At 51.2% G+C, this 19723-nt stretch overlaps 1 protein-coding gene across 2 annotated transcripts in view; it reads right to left on the bottom strand.

Annotated features, from left to right (window-relative positions):
- Positions 1 to 18831, bottom strand: part of Slc2a1 (solute carrier family 2 member 1) — a 30499-nt gene extending 11668 nt beyond the window's left edge. Inside the window, exons 1-2 of one of the 2 annotated variants that reach the window (XM_004871835.3) lie at positions 18535 to 18831; positions 5713 to 5808 (exon numbers count right to left, since the gene is read on the bottom strand). In XM_004871835.3, coding sequence (XP_004871892.1) covers positions 5713 to 5808; positions 18535 to 18552 — 114 coding nt within the window. In that variant the 5' untranslated portion in view covers positions 18553 to 18831. Of the gene's footprint in view, positions 1 to 5712; positions 5809 to 17835; positions 18504 to 18534 lie in introns of those variants that run through there. The other variant, XM_021249933.2, reaches the window with a different exon arrangement.
- Between the last annotated feature and the right edge of the window lie 892 nt (positions 18832 to 19723).

Here is a 19723-nt window from a genome sequence, read left to right as displayed (position 1 = left end):
CTGAGGCCCAGGTTAGAGTTAAAAGCTGGGCCCAACCCATAGCAGATGACAGGACCACCCAGGCTGCTTGGAAAGCCACCCATGACCTGCCTCCAAACCAAGGCCAAGCCTTTGTCTCCCACAGCAGCCTGCTCATGGTCCATGGCCTCCAGAGCCTCCCCTGAAGATGCAGGGACCTTCATCTCATAGTGGCAGCCCCAGGTAAAGCCCTTCTCTGCCCTCAGGATGAAGGGCCTCCTCACTTACACTATGACTCACAGGCCCTTGTTTGGGCAGACATAGTGAGCCCCTCACACCCCTGCACTTTCATTTACACATCATTAGCAAACACCCAGGTACTCCTCTGGAAAGCCTTCCTGTAACCACCTTTCCTTCCCTACTGCAGTGGGTCTCAACTGGGCCAATTCTGCCCCTAAGGGGACACCTGCTATGTCCAGAGACATCCTCAGCTGTCACACTGGCTCCTGGTATCTAGTGGGCAGAGTCCAGGGATACTGCTAAACACTGTACAGTGCACAAGGAAGCAACGCTAAAGAATTATCCAGTAAAAACGTCCACAGAGCTGAGATTAAGCAGCCCTGCGAGATGGACTGAATATCCTCACTCCTATGGAGCCTGTCCACGTTTCCATCACTGCCCACGGATGGCTAACTACAAGGTACCCGTGCTCCCTCTAGACTGGACTTCAACCCAGAGGTGGTCTGAGTTACCTGTGTCACTAGTGCCCAGCACAGGACTGGAAAGAGTCATTACTCACTGAGGAAGAAGCCAAACCTAACCGAGGGGCTTAAGCAATGACGGCTCTAACAGGGTGTGATAGTAAAAGAGATTGTGCAACTGTGTGTGGGAAACCGTTGAGACGCCTGTGCATGACTGGGCTTGACTCACTTCTGAACTCCGAGCACGAGGGACCAGCTGGGCGGCACTCCCATGTGGGAAAGGGTGTTAAGGTGCCCACCTCTGACCATCTATCCTCCACAGTGATCAAGGGCACAGGTTAGAGCCAGACTTCCTGGGTTCAAATTCCAGCTCTGCCACTCACTAGCTGCGTATCCTCGGTTTAGTTGCTTACCATCTCGCGCTCCAGTTTCTTACGAAACAGGGATCATGGTGTGTGTTTAATGGTGTTATTTTGAGGAACAACTGGATTACCAATTCTAAAGTGCTTACAACAATGCCTGAGCTAGTAAGCTCTAAGGGTGTGTGGTGATAGTTAAAGAAAGAGGGGACCCAAAACTCTAGATCCTGACAGAGATAGAGAGGCTGCCTGGAGCCTGGAGCTCAGCTCCCCTGAGGGACGCAAGGTTGGACTGAAATGAGGGCCCTGCTTTCAGCCCAGTTTGGTTGTCACTTCTAGGTCATCCCCACAGACCTCACCTCCTCCAAGGACCAAGGACCCTCTCTCACTGACCCATCTCTCTGGCTTCTGAGGCTGCCTCATTTCTCAGACGTGCTGGCACTGTGCCTGGGTAATGATTAGGCTCACGGTGACCCGCCACTGGGGAGGGGAGAGGCTGTCCCCAGATGGGCCCAGGACATTTGCATTATTTGCTCCCTCTGGCTGGGCTTGCCTCTTCCACCTCCTCCCTCTCCGCTAGGGAGAGGGACCGCGTGGTATAGATGTCCCAGGGATGTCATTACTACTCAGTGTGGGGCAGGGGCAAGGCTCAGGGTGGGAGATGCAAGAGATCTGCAGTCCAGCTCCAGCTCAGCCTCCCACCCGCCAGCCACCCTCACCCAGCCTCGTACCCTCATCTAAACGCAGGGAAGATTATCTCAGCCTGCAGGCCTCACAGAGCTTCAGGGAAGAGGTGATTTAAGGGTAGGTGCTTTGTAAACATTTAAGATAATATCTTGATTAATTAATTAACACTTCCAGAAGGAAGCCCTTTTGGGCCTGTTTTATGGCAGAGAACAAGCTTCTGGTAATGAACAGCAGGACTGGCCTCCTCACCATTAGTGGGCAGTGTTTTCATGAAAGCATGGCCAAGACACCACTGCTTCCTCAGAGAAGTCCTTTGGCGCAGACAAGGGAGGCTGGTGCAGGCAGTGCAGGCAGTCAGCAATACAAGGCTGGGGAGTACTTCATGCCACTGCGTCTTTGCACACGCCGTTGCCTTTGCTTGGATACCTAGCCCTCCTTCCCTGTGAGGCCAACTTACCCTAAGTTGGCTGCCAAACCCTTCACAAAGCCTTTCCTGTCTTTCCCATCACCCAGCCCAGTGCCAGTCACTCCCTCCTGTTGCTTTCCCAGCATCTGGAAGGCCTCCCTATCGGTGGGTTCAACCAACTGGGGAGCGTAAATATTTGAAAATAAAAACTGTGTCTGTACTGAACATGAATAACCTTTTTCTCCCTTGTTGGTAGCTCCCAAACAGTACCACAAGGCAGTCACGTTTACCATTGTATCATGTATTATATGTAATCCAGAGATGACTTCAAGTATGTGGGGGGGATGTGGTATGTGATGTACAAATACTAAGCCATACTATAAGGGACTTGAGCATCTGAATATTTTGGTATCTGTGTGTGTGTAGGGGGGTGGGCGGGTCGGTCTTGAAACCAATCCCTCATGGATACCCACGGGAAATTGTGCCTGGCTTTTCCAAGGGGCCTCCCCCACCCCTTCTGGATGGGGAGTCCTGGGTGGGGGTGAGGGCCAGGGTCAGGTCAGATCACCTATGACGGAGCTCCCTGAAGGGTTCACTGCCATACTCTCGCAACCAGGCTATTTGGGGTGGACTCTGGCACACAGTGGACATGTGCTAAGTCCTTGTGGAATGACTGTATCTACAGAACTGAATCACTGGGCTGGGGATTTAGCTCAGTGGTTCTGGCACCTGCCTCAACGAAAGCACAAGGTCCTGAGTTCGATCCCCTGTACTAAAAAAAAAAAAAAAAGTTTCATCCAGAACTGAATCATTATGTCTTCCTGGGACAATGACTCAAGGGCCTACCCAGGCATGGTGGTCACTACACTATCACCTCGACTTGCGTTTCTTATTCTTCCATCCTGCTACCCCCTCTTCCCAAGTTAAACTGATCACTTATAATCTGTTCTTGGTTAGAAACACCCGGCCAGGCCTGGAACGTGCGAAATTAAACAGACTGCCTGTGTGCCTGGCCAGGAAATGCCACTAGATCTGTGTGTTCCCAAGGCTGGTTTCTCAAGTGATACTCCCACCTCAGTCTACCGAGTAGCTGAGACGACTGCTGTGTAACATTACACCCAGCTCCACTTCTACTCTTTCCACTTCCCTCTCCCTCTTCAGCCACGACAGGGAGGTTTCTACACCACTGTGCCTGCCACAAGGCCACATCATCTCTCTCCTTTGTCTTGCAAAACTTGTCTCTGAGGCTCTGGGTCCTCTCCTATCTGTGGGGCTGATCTCAGGGATGTGAGCCTTGGTTCTCTCTTTATTCCAGTCTCCCCAGATCTCGTTCCACACCCCCTTGGACACCGGTGATGGACCCTCGGCTCCTCTCCAGCCTGGATCTAAGAAGCAGACCCATACGCACGAGTGCCTCCAGTGCATCTCCAGCAGCGCCTCATTAAACCCCAGGTCCTGCACATCCCACATCTACCAGCTCCTCCCCTGCTGTTCCTCCTCGAGAACCCTCATCTCCAAAATCAAAAGCTCAGAAGCCATTTTTGAAACTTCTCTTATCCTCACCTGGAACTAGTGACTGAATCCCATCCATTCCATCTGAAGCTTTGTTCTAATCCTGTTAGTGCAGCAGCAGCCTTCTCGCTAGTGTCCCTGAATCTAGTCCCACATTCTCAGATCCATCCCATTAGGCCAGACACCTGAATCCACTTCCTAAGATGCAGATATGATGCTTGTCCTTGCCAGGTCCTGTCCTGAAATCCACCATCCAGTGCCATTCTGACTATACCACATCATGCTGACACTCTGTAGCCCAAACTACAAGGCCCACAATGGTCCCACTTCGGCTTGCTTTGGGCTCCCCATTTCTCCCTCTCCTCCATGTAGAGACATCGAAAACTAGTCACCATTTACAGATTGCCTGGCTCTCTTCCCTCTGGGCATTTTACTGCCTCCTCTGCAGACCCCTACCCACCCTACCCTGTTCTGTTTTTGAAACACACCTCCTCTATTCTGCTTTTGACAGTCCTAGTCACACTTACTCTGTGACCACAGTCAAGACGTCATCACTTAATCCAGCATTTCTCAACTTTGGCTGCACATCAGAGTCGGTTAGGAAGCTTTATATTCATCCCAGATCAATTAAATCAGAATCTGGAGAGCGTCCAGGGGATCTCAACGTGCCACCAAGGTGGAGGACTCAGGTTCCCTATTTCGTCCTCATCTGTACCCCACCCCATCCTATACAGATTCCCAAAGGAAGCCAGCTCCAAGAGGTGCTCAGAGCATTTATCGAAGCTGGGCTCGAGGCTGTTCCAAGCATGGGCCCACAGTCGCCATGTTAGGCAAACTCGGAAAAGTCCCTGTCAGTGCTACTGCAGCCAAGCATGATGCAGCAAGCTGAGTTCCTGGTGACCTGCTCCCCAGAACCAGGCGTGGCCACCACAGCCACCCTCCGCCCAGTTGGAAGAAGCCCAGCCCTGGGTCTGTGCACACTGCCCACTTCCTCAGACAGGAACATGTCCTCGGACCAGTCACACTCACTTTCCAGCCCCACCTGTCTGGACAGTGAGCCTGGTCCTGACAGGAGGACTCCACTCTCATTTCATCCTTCCTGTGAAGGTGTTTTTAAATGACAGGGCAATTATTTAGGAAGACAGCCTAAGGCTGTGGAAACAAAAGAACTTGGCTTCTGATCCACCATTCACTAGTATGTGACCTTGGGCCTGCTGAACAATTGCCTCAGATGCCTCACACTCAATTTCTGGATCTATAAAGTAGAAACCACTACCCAACTTTATAAATGCATACATGAAAATCACCTGGTACAAAGAGACCTGTTACAATTTCCTTTTCTGCCCCTATATCCTTTCTTTTCCTCTCTTCCCTAAAGCAAAGGTGGGGCTAGAGAGGATGGCCAGGGTCCCTCCCTTCCAGTCTTGACATGCCAAGGAACAAGTGATGGCAGGCTTAGGATGCACTGTGGGGAGAAAGTCAGACCTCCACCCCTGCGTTTCCCTAGGGTAAGACGCCATTTCTGCTTGGACTGGCACTGGGCCTCCAGGGAGAGGATGCAGTTTCAGCCCAGAACTGGATGCCTTACTCAGAGGAGTGCTGTGAGTGGAAGCGGGTATGAGCATCAAGGGCCCGATGGGGAGGTGTTGGGTACCAGCTCTGCCTGACTTGCCTGGGTAATGCTGGGCGGGTTTCTATCTATAGCCATTCTCCGGCCTGTAGAAAGGGAAGAATGGCTGCTGCTGACCTGCCTGCCCACCCTGGAGTCTATAGTGGGCGCCAAGCAAGATAAGAACCAGGAATAGAATTCCACTGCAGTATAGCAACATAAAACTGAGTGTTGCTTTAATTATCATAAATGTCTGTGTTGGGTGGGAGGTTGGACAAGATGATCTTGAAGTCCTAGGATTCAGTGGAGCCCAGAATTCTGTGGGCCCTGAGATTCTATAGTGCCAGCTGGGGAGGCTGACGGTTAAGCTGATGTCAATGATTCTGAGGCCCAGGTAACAGTGGGGGTGTGTGTGTGTGTGTGAGTGCACACCCGTGGTGCAGCACAGCAAGCTGGAGGCCATGATGGCGTGGTACTCACCTTCTGGGGGGCATTGATGACGCCAGTGTTGTAGCCAAACTGCAGAGATCCAAGCACTGCCCCTCCCACAGACAGCATGAGGCGGCCTGTCACCTTCTGCAGAGAAACAAACCACAGTCACAGGCATGTTTGAGCCCAGGTTATCACAGAGCAGGGCTGAGGCTGGCAGGTTCCCATGTTCAGATGTTTTGCCTGACTCTTGGCTCGACACCTGTTCTCCTCCAGGGAAACTCTGCCATTTCCTGACCTCAGGTGCCCAAACTGGCCCAGCTGACATCTAGACCTTTTCCTGGTGAGAGAAGACAGTCATGATCTTCTCCCTCTGACTAGAGAGGGAGGCCTTTGATTCTCTGGGGTCTCATTCCCCTGGTAGGGCCATACTTGGGCTCCAGACTCTCATTAGGAGACCCAGAAATCAAGCCTGCCATGCAAGGGGGCCAAATTATAAGAAAGGAACAGACAGCACAGGTGGGGGGGGAGGTGTTCTGGATTTGGAGCCAAAGGTATTGACCTCTGATTCCAGCCCATCTCCCTACTTGCTCTGTGAACCCCACCCCACTACTTTCCCCACCCTACTACTTTCCCCACCCTCTGTTTGCTTATCTACAAAATGGGCACAGTCAGCTTTGGAGACATATTCCTGCCTGCTCTCCACTTCCCACCATTCCCAGGGCAGGAAAACTGAGCTGAGAGGAAGAGACAAGTCCCAGATCACTCAGGGGTCTCCAGCAAAGCCACAGCTCTGGACTTCCCATTCAGTGCTCCTCACAGCAATGGCCCCCAAACTACAAGTTTCCCAGAGTTATCTGGACACAGACGAAACACCAGCTAGAAGAGTGCTTTGGAAAAGAACATGATACAAGGTGAGTTCAAGTGTTGGGTCAAAATGTTTCTAATGGACAAAGGGTGGTAAGGTTCTGTCCCCTGGCAGCCTAAGGCATGAGGCAACAGGAAGAGAAGAGGCCAGCAGGTGAAAGGCCCTGCTTACATACAGGTGAAAGGCCAGCCAGCTGTCCACCTGGCTAGAGAAAGGTAGAGACTTTATGACTTTTAAAATGAAGCAGCCATGAAATGTGATTATGTGGCAGGCCCCTAATTGGCTATAGGAGTATGGCGCCTGGGGAGGCATGCCAGAGAAATGGGTGGCGTCACTCTGCAGAGCACTGAGCTGGGCACTGCAGGCGAGGGTGGAGGCTCAGCAGCCTGAATCACAGGACAGTCTGGAGGAGGATAGGAGACCGGAATACAGTCTCAGGTCAGCCGCAGGCTTGCTCTGGGTCTCCGCGCCTCTGTTTCCCCAAAGAACCCAGAAGCAGCCCTGATTTTAAGATCACTGGGTGTAGCTGTTAATCAGAACTTGTTCAGTCTCTAGAAGCCCACAAGGCAAGGATTGCAAAAGCCAGGGTTTTCATGTCAGAGGCCGAGAAAGGAAAAAGGCTTCGCCAGGCCTGAGGGTACAGCTCAGAGCCCACTCTACATCACAATGAGCCTGTCTGTCTGCTTGCCCCTCTGTGGACAACCCCTGGATGCTCATCTTACATGCAAGGATTTTTCTCCTGCCACAGTGCATGGCAGTCCCTTTAAGTCCTGTCTTTCACAGCTCAACTCAAAAGGTCCCCCAGAGTCTCCCTTCTCTCAATTCTTTGGGAGCCACAGACCCAGAAGCCGTACAGTGAGTGGCCAGTGAGTAGGTGACAAACATCTGGTGGTCCCCGGCCAAGCAGAGGACCAGCCAGAGTGTCATAGATGACCACTGGTAACTGAAGAGTCTGTGGTACAGCACTCAGCACGAGCATGTGGGCTGGGCAGTGACAGATGGCCCTGCCACATGCTGGTTGTCCCAGGAGTTGCATGCACGAGTTCAGAGTTATCCACGGTGTGATACTTATGGTGTGCAAGACATATATTTTCCTGGTACATGTTAGAATGGAGATAAAAACTAGCAATGCAAACTTATGATTTAATGAGATGTGGTATAATAGCTATGTAATGAAATATATAAAAATAAAGCTCTTCATGTATTAATCTGTGACACTCTCCAAGTTAGCTTTAAGAAGCAAGTTTCAGATTTGTGTATTTTATACTACCTTTTGTGTAAAAAACCAAAATTGATACGGCTGGGGGAGATGCACGCACATGAAAAGAATGCACATGAAAAGTAATGATGTACTGTACTTAGAGGACCTGGGTGGCTATGGAGGGGATAGAAGGGAAACTTCATTTTATACCCTTTGGCACATTTCTGAATTCTGAACCATGTGAATGGATCAACTATTCAAAGTACAAGGCCTGTGGCTTCACATTACTTAGAACAAAGCAATTTAAGTAAAAATGCTTAATGAAAAATTACGCTAGTGCAGCTCAGTGAATGATGCTGCAGCAGAGGCTATGTGAGGCCCATTCCAATACTACAGGCCTTGTTTTAAAAGTCTGGCTCTGATGTTCCAGAGGTTCTTGAACCTCTGAAGCCGTTCTTGGGGCCCTATTAAGCAGCTATTCACCTGGTAGCAGGGGCTGCTGAGAGCCAAGAATAAGCCCTTCTGCAGAACTTTGCCACTGGCAGGCCAAAGACAAATTTCACTTTAGAAACTTGCCTACGATAGATACCCTGGGTTATATCCACATCCACCCAGGTAGGCTGCTGCATTAGAACTCACTAAAATTCTCAGTGACCCGTTTTCCAGACCTCATGCTGGATCGAACAGCTCCAAGTCCTGCCATCATGGAAAGGGCTGGCAGTCCAGTGGGGGACCCGTGGAGGCCCAGAGGTGAGGCACTCAAAGACAACATGAAGATAGCGTGGTCTGGGCTTCAAAAGGGGTGGTATGAGGAACTGAGGGTGCCCCAGAAAGATTTTTAATGTTGCCTGGGGACAATCAAAGATGAGTTCCCAGGAGGTGACATTGGATTTGGACTGTGAAGAGCAAGCAGGGAGCCTGCCAAGTGGAAAAGCAGTGACAAGACTGCATTCCAGGTAGATGGAACAGTACGTGCAAGGGAAAGAAACAGGGTCTGATATCATCAGGCTAAGAAACAGAGTGCTCATGAGGCTCAGTGTGAGCTGTCTCAGAGGAGCAGGGCCCCGGACCCTTTGTAGGCACACAGCACTGAGACCAGTGATATGTTCCTATTCCCATCTCCTGCACTCACTACACCAGCTTGATCACTGCTGGGCTTGGCATCAAAACTCTGGCTGAAATGCAGTGAGTGCTACCTTTCACCTTGGAATTGGAAGCCTGCTAGCCCTGCCGCTAGGCCTCAGTTTCTTCACCTAGGAAATGGGGCTAATGTTTCCTCCTTAGAGTCGCTGTCAAATTCTGTATCAGGGAGCAGAGAAGAGCTTCCTTGACAAGTGCTTGCCAAAGGCCACCAGAGCTCATCTGCCAGTTTGCCTGTGGCTGCAAATGAAGCACAGTGAGTAAGTCCATCTACTCAACCTGTGTTTACTTAAGTGGCCAGCTGATGTACCGCTGATGACTCAGAGAAAGTGGTGGTGGGGAGCAATGCAGAATCCAGAGTCTGGGACTCTCAGTGGTTTATCACTGCTCTCCAGGGATGGGGTGACCTTCCATAGCACTCCATGCTTTTCTAGGCCTTGGCACCTGCTGTGTCCTCTGTAGTTTCCACTCTGGGAACTCCTAAAAATAGAAGCTGGGTTTTTTCATCTCTGCAACTAGAGTGCCCAGGTAGGCATTAGCACTGAACAATTGTTAAAAAAACAAAAGAAACCAAAAGAAACCAGAAAAGCTGGGTGTTATGGCACACGCCTGCGAGCCTGGCATTCAGAAGGCTGAGGCAGGATTGCTGTTGAGTTTGAGGCCAGCCTGGGCTACATAGTGAGTTCAAGGCCAGCCTGAACTACATACTGAGACCCTGTCCTAAAAAAAAATTTTTTTTTTAAATCCCACTAAACTTATGGATTTAGGCAAAACTCTGGTTTTCCCAGAGTGCTCATCCTAACTCAGCTATTCGTCAAACCCCTAGTGAGTGCAGGACTGTCAGAACTCTGAGAAGTGGGAACAGGGTAATGCACTCCCCCAACCCTCCATTTCATGCCCACAGGGCTGCAGTTGGGAGACCTTTGAAGTCAGTCAGATCAAGTTCAAATCCCAACTCTCTTAGGAGTGCCACAGGCTTCTCAGCTCAGCAAAGCCCTGGGCTCAGTCAGGCTCCAGCATACAGGAGGATGCCTCATGTCCCCACTCCATGCCCTTTTCATGCCAATTCTGAGAGTCCTGGGGATCTGAGGCCCACTGAGTGCCCTCACCCCAAGCCATTGACGATGTGTTGGTTCCCACACGCTGGGATGATAGCCACCCTGTGGACATGACTTGCCAAACATTTGACCTTTTGACCCCTGCCTGTGTGCCCTTCCTCAGCATCACTGGGGCCTTGGGCTTGCCTCGCAGCAGGCTCTCAGTCAATACTGGCAGAGGGAGGGCACCTGGCACCGCCCTCAGAGTCAGGGCATGGCCCGTGGTAGAAGGATCCTGAGCTGGCAGACTCCAGACATCACTCCATCTCATCCTCCTCTCACGGCTTCTGGCATGATGTTCAGAGGTGGCCTGGAGCATGAAGCGCAGGCTAAGCACTTAGTCTATAGGTCTAAGGAGGGCAGGGAGAGGTATGGCAGGGGTTCACCTGATCCATGACATCTCTTTTTATTTATTTTGGGCAACATTTCCTTTCTAAGATTTCATAGGAACAAAGTTCTAGGCATTAAAAAAGAAAGCAGCCCAAGAAGGTGCAGATTGTTAACACCCTCATTTAATATACCAGGAGCCCAGGTGCTGAGGATACTCAGCAAACAAAAGCCAGGGCTAGCACTGAGTTCTTTGGACTCCTTCCTGGAGTTTTGCCCCTGACTCCTTTTATCCTGCTGACTCCTGTCAAAGGTGATGGGCTAGCCACAGAAGCCTGGGCTCTGGGTGACCTCGAGAACTGATTCTTCCTGAAGTCATTTTCTTCCAGCCTCCTAGTGATGACAAGACGCCTGCATGACTGAACCACCCTACACCCCATGGTGGCCCTGGAAGCAGAAGGTGCTCATCAATGTCTGAAGCAGAGAGGAGAGGACAGAGCTGGGGCGCTTATCGGCAGCACCAGCGAGTCACCGGGCATCCTGCCAGGGGCTCGGTGGACGTCCTCTGATTTAACCACCGTGAATATGCTCCACTCCAGGGACAGATTGCTCCCACTTCACAGAGGAGAAACGGGAGGCTCAGAGAAGAAAAAGCACACAATCAGAGGGTCCTGGGCCTCGGAGAAGCTTCAATTTTATGTTCTTTCTGCTCAGGCCCTCCCCCTGCTTACTGGTAATGGTCCCTGAAGGGAACAAGGTGTTTACCTGGTTCTTTCCGGGTAGGCCAATTTCCATTCCAGTAATTCTCTAAGCCTTGACCATTCCCATCTGGGACGGCCCAAGCTCAAGTTCAGGAACCTTTTGGCTGCTTGGCTGGATTTTGCTTTAAGTCAAGGATGAGTAACTATGGCCCCCTGAGCCACATATGGCCTGCAGTTAAGGACACGCTTTACATTTCTAAGTGACGAGGGGGTGTGTGTGTGGGGGGAGATGATATATGAAAACTGAATCAAACTCAAGTTGCCATGACCATTAATAAGCTTTACTGGCCACACTCATTGAATGTGTTTATTATTTGTGGCTGCTTTCCCACTACAGCAGCACATCTAAGTGGCTGAAGCAGAGACCCCAAGGCCCACAAAGCTGACAATATTAACTATCAGGCCCTTTACAGAAAGTCTGTCAACCACCGATTTAAATCCCAGGTTCCCTAAGCTGTTTGCTACATGGAAACCCAATGTATGAATTGGAAAAGATTTCTAAAGCCTTTCAAGGCAAAAATATATCATTGCTTCTAAATACCTGAAAAATATATCCTATAATGGGGTGTTAAATGCAGACAACTGGCTCCTAGGGCTGTGTGCATGGCACTTGGGTTCACGAACTAGCCCCTGGAGAAGCTGGTATGGGTATGCATTCAGCGGTTCGATGGGCATCAATTCAACTAAGATAAAATGAATTTGCTAAGTCTGGGCATATACAAAGGTTACTGTCACTCTCAGCAAACAAGTTTAAGCCTCAGCTCCTCCACTTCTGTGACCTTAAAAAATTCCTTTCCCTTAAAACTTCAGTTCTCCAGAAGGTTTTTCAACTGGGCATAGTGGTGCATGCCTGTAATTCCAGCACTCTGGGCGGCTGGGGCAGGAGGATGACAAGTTTGAGCCCAGCCTGGGTAACTCAGCAGAAAATAAAAAACTTTTAAAGGTTAGAGATGTAGCTTAGTGTAGAGGCCCTCAGTTCAATCCCCACCACTGAAAGAAAAAAAGGGGGGGGGGCAGGGGTTTCTAAGAATAAATTACTAAAGTAAAGATTGTGCTTAAATGCATACTCCCAACACTATCCTAGTACACGGGGACTCAGCAAAAACTAAACTAGTTCCTGCCTGTGGAAGTTGATTATTCTAGTCAAGGGCTAGGGAAGAAAATAAATACATAAGGGCCAGGGGTTTGGCTCAGTGGTTCTGCCGCCTGCCTTGCAAGTGCAGGGTCCTGAGTTCGATCCCTGGTACCAAAAAAAAAAAAAAAGAGAGAGAAAATAAATACATGCCATAAATCAGGTGGTGAGTGGTATACAGAAAGTGTGAGGGTGCTGTTTCTTAACCGTGGTGAGACATGTCTGTAATGGAATATTACGCAGCTGTTGGAAAGAATGCAACACATCTGTATGTACTTGACATGAAAAGTGTTCCAGGGAAGATTGTTTAAAATAAAATCCAAGTATAATGTATACAGAAGGTACCTTTTACTTAAGGAAGAAAGGTTACTGAACTTGTACAATGACACCTGATGTGTTTGCAGAGAAAAAACAATGTATTTACCTCTAAGGCTTGGGCTGGTGAGCAGAATGGGCCACACGGAGCAAAACATAAGAAATGCGAACCAATTGCACAAACATCACATTTACCGGCATGCATCTACATGTGCACAAAAAAGGGTAAATATCTCACAGTGACAACTGATACAAAAAAGATGTTTATCCTTTCACTTTGTTGTTTCTCTTTAGTTGGCTCCATTACTCCTATATTTAAAAGAAGGAAAATTCAGTATTTTTTTTTTCCAGTCACATCTGAGAACTTTAATGGACACAGCTCCAGTGCCAAAGCCTGGCAGGCCCAGCACACTGCCTTCCAAGTCTCACAGCGAATGTAATCCTGCAGTGTAGCACTCTAAAAGTTTTCTGTCACTAGGAGACAAGAGTCACTCCACAGATGTATTAACAGGTCAACTCATAGAGAAAAATCTAGTGGAGAGAAAACCCACTCTAATTCATCCTTATGCATGGAGAACTCTGGGTGAGTGAGGCATCCTCATTGGTCAGGGGTCTGATGGCTGAGAGGTGGATCCTGCTCCCTAGCATGGGATAGATGGGGAAAAGAACATGGTCAACAGACCATGGGACTAGGACACTGTGAACTTCCAGGATCATCAGCTACCTGTGCATGTGTGCCATGCAGACTGTTTAAGAATGAGGAGGGGGTGGTTTTCACATCACACTCTACGGCTGGTGAAAATGATGAAGGTGACACTGGGACCTCAGAGGCTGAGCACTTCTGCAAGGGTGAGGACTGTGACCATGCCCACAGCCAGGGCTGCTTGGCCATGCCCTGACCCAAATGCTGCCCAAAATGCTAATGGCAAAGCTCGCTGCAGGGCCACTGAAGCCCACCCTCAGGCCAGTGCCTGGCTGCAGGAAACTCTTGTAGAGGTTGGCATCACTATGTAGGGCACTGGCACTGAGGACTGCTATTACCATGTCATAGAGGGCAATGACCTGAGCCAAGACCACTGGGATAGATGATGGGCTTCCTGATCAGCTCCAGCTATGTGGCAAATGGGGCCATGTCACAGGCAGTACCTCCAGCTGGGGGAGGGAGGCAAGGCGAGCCCAGAGCAGCGTGGGCACCAGGGGCCAGGGCCCTGGATGGGAACTTTGGCACAGCTGTGAGGGCCACTTCATGCTACGGAGCAATGCAGAGAGGCTCTCTTTCTTTCCTCTAGCAGGGCTGCCCATCCCAAGACAGTTCCCCTTCTTTCTCCAGCAGAGGGCCTTGCTGCCAGCCATCTGACCCATCTGGGCCTGTAGTAATGGACTTGTGCTCCAAGTCTGCTGCACAGGCCCTGCACTCCTAGGTAAGTTTCACAGCTGCTGACCCAGAGAGGTGGGTGGGTGTCAATCTCAATTACTGCTGAGGACACAGCTCCCCTAAGATGCGTCCTGTGGGAGTGCTGTTTCTGACACTGGCCCTTTCCCACCCACTCCCAAACTCTAGGGCAGGAAGAGACAAGCTCTGGCCTAAGCAATTCAGGCAGATGTTCCGTCCAGCAGAGGCCTTGGTACCCAAAGGTCCATCAGCTGAGGGGTAGCAAGAGCTGTCTCCCTTTCAGGGTACACAAGCCCTGAGGAGACAAAAGTCACCCTGAGGTGAGTCCTACCTTTTCCCTACCCATGTTTGAGGCCTGGGAGTCTCTGGCTCGGTTACTACAAAACTCCAATGTTTATGCATTAGCTACTGCCAGGCCTGGTGGCTGGATGACAGAGCCTCCGGCTCCATTCCACCCCTCCCTCGGAGGAAAGTAACAATTGGAGGTTTGTTTTGGTAGCCAGGGCTGGGCCTGCCAGCTTGGAAACAGCCTCTCTGAGCCCATGAGTCCAGCCAGGAGCCTTGCTGACCTGCCATCCTGGGGACACAGGTTACCAGACTGAGTGGGCTTTGTCACCTCTAGAAGTGAGGTGAGGGCAGGAGTGAGGTGGCAGGCCCCAAGCCAGTGCCACACACTTTCTCCTTTGTTCCAGGCCTCCCCAGCACTGCTAGTCTGGCAGGGAGGGGGAAGCTAGACATCTGTACCCTTGATGCTGGAGTCCCGACACCCTGTGACCAGGAGGCACTGGGCAAAGCTAAGTTCCCTGAAGTCACAAGCTGATTATGGGGGATTTGGGGCTAACCCAGCTCTGGGACAAGTCAGGTCAAATCCCTGAATGGCTCCGGACTGGACAAGGATCATCTTGGAACTGTTTACACTGTTTGTACTGCCAAAATAGCCACCCAAGGGGTCTTTCCAACTGAAAATAGCCACCATCTTGACTCAGGGCACAAGGCCAGATTCACCACAGCCACCAGGGGTAGTGAAGCCTTCGTTTTACAGAGAAAACCAAGTCACTTCTCCAAGGTCATTTTGTTTCCATTCACAGAAAGGTTTCAGTAGTCAAGGCATATCTAATCCAACTGTTAGGACTCCTACTGCACAATTTCTGTTCATGTAGGGTGGGTAGAGGATGGCACAGGGCACAGGGGTGTGAAGAAAAACCACCTTTTTAAAAACTCCATAAAACATCTTAACTCTTCTGTGACAGCCTATTTTGGACCATTTTTCTGTTTTCTGGCCTCAGTTTCCTCATCTGTCAAATGGAGGGCTAAGCTACAAACTGGATGGTCTTTTGCTCTGACTCTCTTCCATTCTCCAGTATCATCCTGGAAAGAGTGGCATGTTTAGGGTGGAAGGCGCATGTGTGACTTTTGGTTTCTCAGTGGACCTTGTGGTCACTGTGACTTATTTCTTGTGGAAGAAAACGCCCATGGAAGTCCCTTTCAAACTATTCAAGAGCTGACCCAAATTCAGGCAGACGGGTGGGAAGAAAGAAACCTAAGTGGCCACCACACCAGATGACCTCAGCCTTTGGGCCTGGCACTCTCACACATGTACCATCTCAGCAAATCAGCCTCCTATAAGCCCCTAATGCGAAGAAATGGCCAGTGGGAGCTTCAGTGATTTATCTAAGTAATATTCACAAACTGGGTATCATGACCCCCCAAAGTTCACAATGCCCAAATGTCAGACTTCTAAACAGAAGCTGAAGCCTACATACAGGTCCCTCAGGCCTAGGCAAGCACAATGCATGATGGGAGTCCAAGGAAACAAGGAACATTCATGAAGTACCTATGGGGACAGATACCCATGACTTTTCCTCTGAATTCTTACAAACATTCTAATGATAAAAAATGTCTTCATTCTGTAGATGAGGTAATGAAGCTAAACTGGGATTCAAAACCACATCTGCAAGAACTCAAGCAAATACCTATACTCTGCACTGTTAAGAGGCTGAGGAGCCCTGTTGATTTCTGATGTCTACTTTGTCTAGGGGGCAGAGAGTGGTCAGTAAAGTAGGGAGTACAGGGGTGATTAGCCATAAGTTATTCACAAAGGGTGAGGGACATATATGGGGCAGGGCTCATCCCTGCCTGCTCCCCAGAAGAGATCGTGGGTGAAGCCCTGGCTAGCCAGGTGATTCCATCTGTTCCCTCCCTATTTCCTACTTGTTAAACTCATTACTATGAGCCACAGAGGAGTACAGTGGAACACAGGAAGTTGGCAGAGTCAATCCCCAGTTCCAAGAAGAGGAACAGAGCAGAACCAAAGCATATGAGCTAGACACACCCCACACACGATATACCTCTTGCGGCCTGAGTTTAACATTGGGCACAAAAAAGGTTGTGGCACTGATAAAACTGGCAAGGGCTGTTTTCCGGAATGTATACAAGATGATCACAGAGAAATTAGTGAAAAAATGTTTAGTGTAACTGCTATCTTTGTCCTTGTCTTTTGAGATTTCCACTCATTTACTAATGTAACAGTACATGTACATGAATTTATAAATATGGATAAGCCACTGGGAAGGCGGGAGCTTCAAAATGATTTTCTGATAGACTGCACAGTGTGGTTTGGAGAGCATTATATGAAAAGCACCCACTGCTGCAGCATTTAGATCAGACTAGATGGCACAAAGCCTGCACTTGAAGGCAAACAAAATTCTGCACAAAATTCAAGAAATGCTGGCAAAAAGAACAGTGGAGACAGAAGTGAAAGTCCCTTCTCATTGGCCAGGATTCACATCCACTCAGCCACTTAGTAGCTGTGCAACTTTAGGAAAGTTACTGCTCTTCTATAAGCTCCAGGCAGATAAGAAAGTACAGCACGGCTATCTGGTAACAGTGAAAAGCATTTTCAAAAGCATCTCTGTAAACTCTAAGTGGCTGTTGATTTTCTCTTCCATTCTTCTTACACGCTCAGAATGTTTACGTATCTACCCAACAAATATACCTAGGTCTGGTGTCAGGTTTTCTTCCTTTGAGGAAGTATAAAGAGTTATCCATACCTTGCATGTGAAGAAATGGAGGCCCAAATAAATTAAGTGGCCCAGGCAAGCTCTGGGAAAAGAGCAAGTATTTGGACTTCCAGGGTCTTCACCTTTGTCATTAGCTAAAATCGTTTCTCTTGCATTTTATTTCATTTTCCCCATCTCTGTGGTGCAGCCACAGCGCCCTGGGTAACTTCCTCCAAGTCTCCACTCAAACCTCAGTGCTAAGGCAGGACGAAGCAAATTGTCTGGCTTGGACAGGTAAGGGGAGGCCTGATCCTGCTGAGCGCTGCCTGATTGTTTTCTAGCTCAGTCTCACCGGACACCTCCACAGCCCACAGGAAGGGCAGTTCCGGATATGGTCGGTGCCTTTTCGTCCCAGGTGTAAAAAGGGTACAGTCTTGTGTGTTCCTAACAGAGCAGGAGGGAAAATCCAAGTAGATGAGAAATGTTTTAAACCGGACATGGTGGCACCCGCCTGTAATCCCAGCTAAGGCGGGAGGATCGCCCCAGTTTGAGGATAGCCTTGGGCTATACAGCGAATCCAAGCCCAGACCAAACTACATAGGGAAAGCCTGTCTCAAAAAACAGAAAGAAAAGTTTTAAAAGAAAAATGTGACCTGTAAATATTCTAGACAACAGCAAAGGAGGCAGGGAGAAAGGAAACAATACCCTACCCACAGAGGGGCTCAAAAGACGGCTTGTTGAAAAGAACCTCTGGGGGCAGACTCACGTAGAGCCCCTGGAGGACAAGCCAGTTCCCAGAAAGAGATCTTGTCTAGGGAGTCGATCGCTTCTAATAAAGAGACCTCGTCCTTCGGAGGACAGGGTCCCCTTTCCAGCCCCGATTCGTGGCGGCGCCCTCAAACCTCCCCGCTAACCCCGCCCCGGTACTGCCCCGCGCGTACCAAGAGCGCCTCCTCGGGGCACATCTCCACAGGACCTGGCAAAAGCTTGGGGTCCGTGCTACCCTGAGAGAAGAAGCTCGGAGACCGGCCGTTCGCCTCCATCCCGGGACCAGGCGCCCCCGAGCTCCAGCCCGGCCTGATAGAAGCTCCCTCCGCCGCAGCACCGCGAGAGCCGGGGATGCGCCTCGGGCCGGGCAGCGAATCTGCAGCCGTGAGGGGACGAGGGCAGAGGGGCCCGGTTCCCGCGCGGAGCGCGGGCGAGTCCAGCCTCCGAGGCTCCTGCCAGCGCCCGGGCCCGACCGGGGGCTCGGCCCGCTCAACCAATAGGCGCCGCGCTCAGGCTCCCTCCCCCGCTCCGGGAGGAGCCGACGCAGGGCTGCCGCTACCGAGGTCGTGCGCGACGTGCGGCGCCGGGCCCCGAGTTCCCGGGCCCCACCGGGCCGCGTGGATGCACCGCGGCCCCGGAAGGAAGCCGGTACGCGGTGCGGGAGCCCAGTGCGCACGCGGCGCCCGGGCGTCCCCTCGATCCGAGCCCCGGCCCCGCTGCGCCCGGGCCTCGCGCCGAGCCAGGCTCCGAGGTGCGCCGCGCACGACGGGCGCACAGCGTGGCGGGGCGGCGGGGCGCCCCGGGTCGGCTGAGCGGTCCGCGGGGGTCCCGCCTTTGTTCCGGGAGGGGAGGGCCAGCGGCGTACGACTCACCTTGCTGCTGGGCTCCATGGCCGCTCTGCACTGGTGGCTCTAGCAGCGCCGGGTGCGCGGGCGGCGACGAGCCGAACGGGCGGCGCTCTCGGGTGAGGTTCCGCTCTGGTCCTCGGACTCCGACTGCGACTCTGACTCTTCCTGTCTGCTGCCCAACGGCGCGCTGCTGCACTCACTTCGGGACCCTCGGCTCACGACCCACTCGCTCGCTCGCACGCGACACCTCCAGCCTCCTGACTGCCGAGAGCGCGCTGGCGGAGCGTTTATAGGACCCCATCCATTGGTTGGCCAGTTGGTGTGTCAGGAGGGAGGGGCGTGTGGGCGGGGCCTGGGCCTAGCACGTCCGGGGCGGGGCTCCGCGGGGAGGGGGGCGAAGGGCAGGGGAGGGGCGGAGGGCTTCTGGCTGCCTCCTAGTTCTGCTTGCGGATCCCCTCTGCTTCTGGTGCGCCGCGACCCGTGAGGGCGCTCGCTGTGTGACCCTGGGCAAGTGCGCTCACCTCTCTGAGCTTAGCAGCCTCTGGTAAAATGGAGGAGCTGGTACCCGGCTGTAAGGCAAGCTGGGAGCCGCCCAGCGTAGCGCTTCAGAGCTAGCACTCCGGATTCCTCACTGTGTCCCGGGGTAACTTAAGGTGAATTAGGAATAATAATAGTACCATCTCCTAGGATTGTTGTGAAGATTAAGTGAATTAATATTTGTAAAGCATTTTGAACCGCGTCGTTCTACTACGTGGAAAGTGCCTTTTAATTCTTTATTAGCAAGACTATACAGGTCTTGCTCCCTGTTTGAGCCCTCCCTTTGCCTTCCTCGTTCCTCCTCCACATTTCCTGTCCCCAAGCTTTTGTACCGGTTGGCACCTCTGCCTGCTTTAAGATCGCCTCGTCTTCTGAGAGTCCAGGTGCATCTATGGTAACACCCAAGTGTGAAGAGCATGAGAGGAGGCAGGGTGACTGAATGGATAAGGGCACGGGAGACTTAGGCATTGAAGCAGCTCATCTGCAAATCCTCTGTAGCAGGATCCCGGGCTCGAGCCCCTGGTCTGCAGGTCGTGGCTTTCCCAGGGGTAACTGGTAATTCATAACACAATCCATGAGTGGTGGTGAGTGTTTTCAGGTGTGCTGGTGACATGCTCAGCATGTGCATGTTTACTGGTGGTGGTGCTGGTATCGTCATCTGATTTCACCATGTTTC

Source organism: Heterocephalus glaber, unplaced genomic scaffold (genome assembly GCF_053883595.1).
Source record: "Heterocephalus glaber isolate CG9 unplaced genomic scaffold, H.glaber_assembly_v1.0 deba00001452, whole genome shotgun sequence".
Taxonomy (NCBI): Eukaryota; Metazoa; Chordata; class Mammalia; order Rodentia; family Bathyergidae; genus Heterocephalus; species Heterocephalus glaber.
Note: the sequence above shows the minus strand (reverse complement) of the source record. Positions and strands in the feature narration are given on the sequence as shown.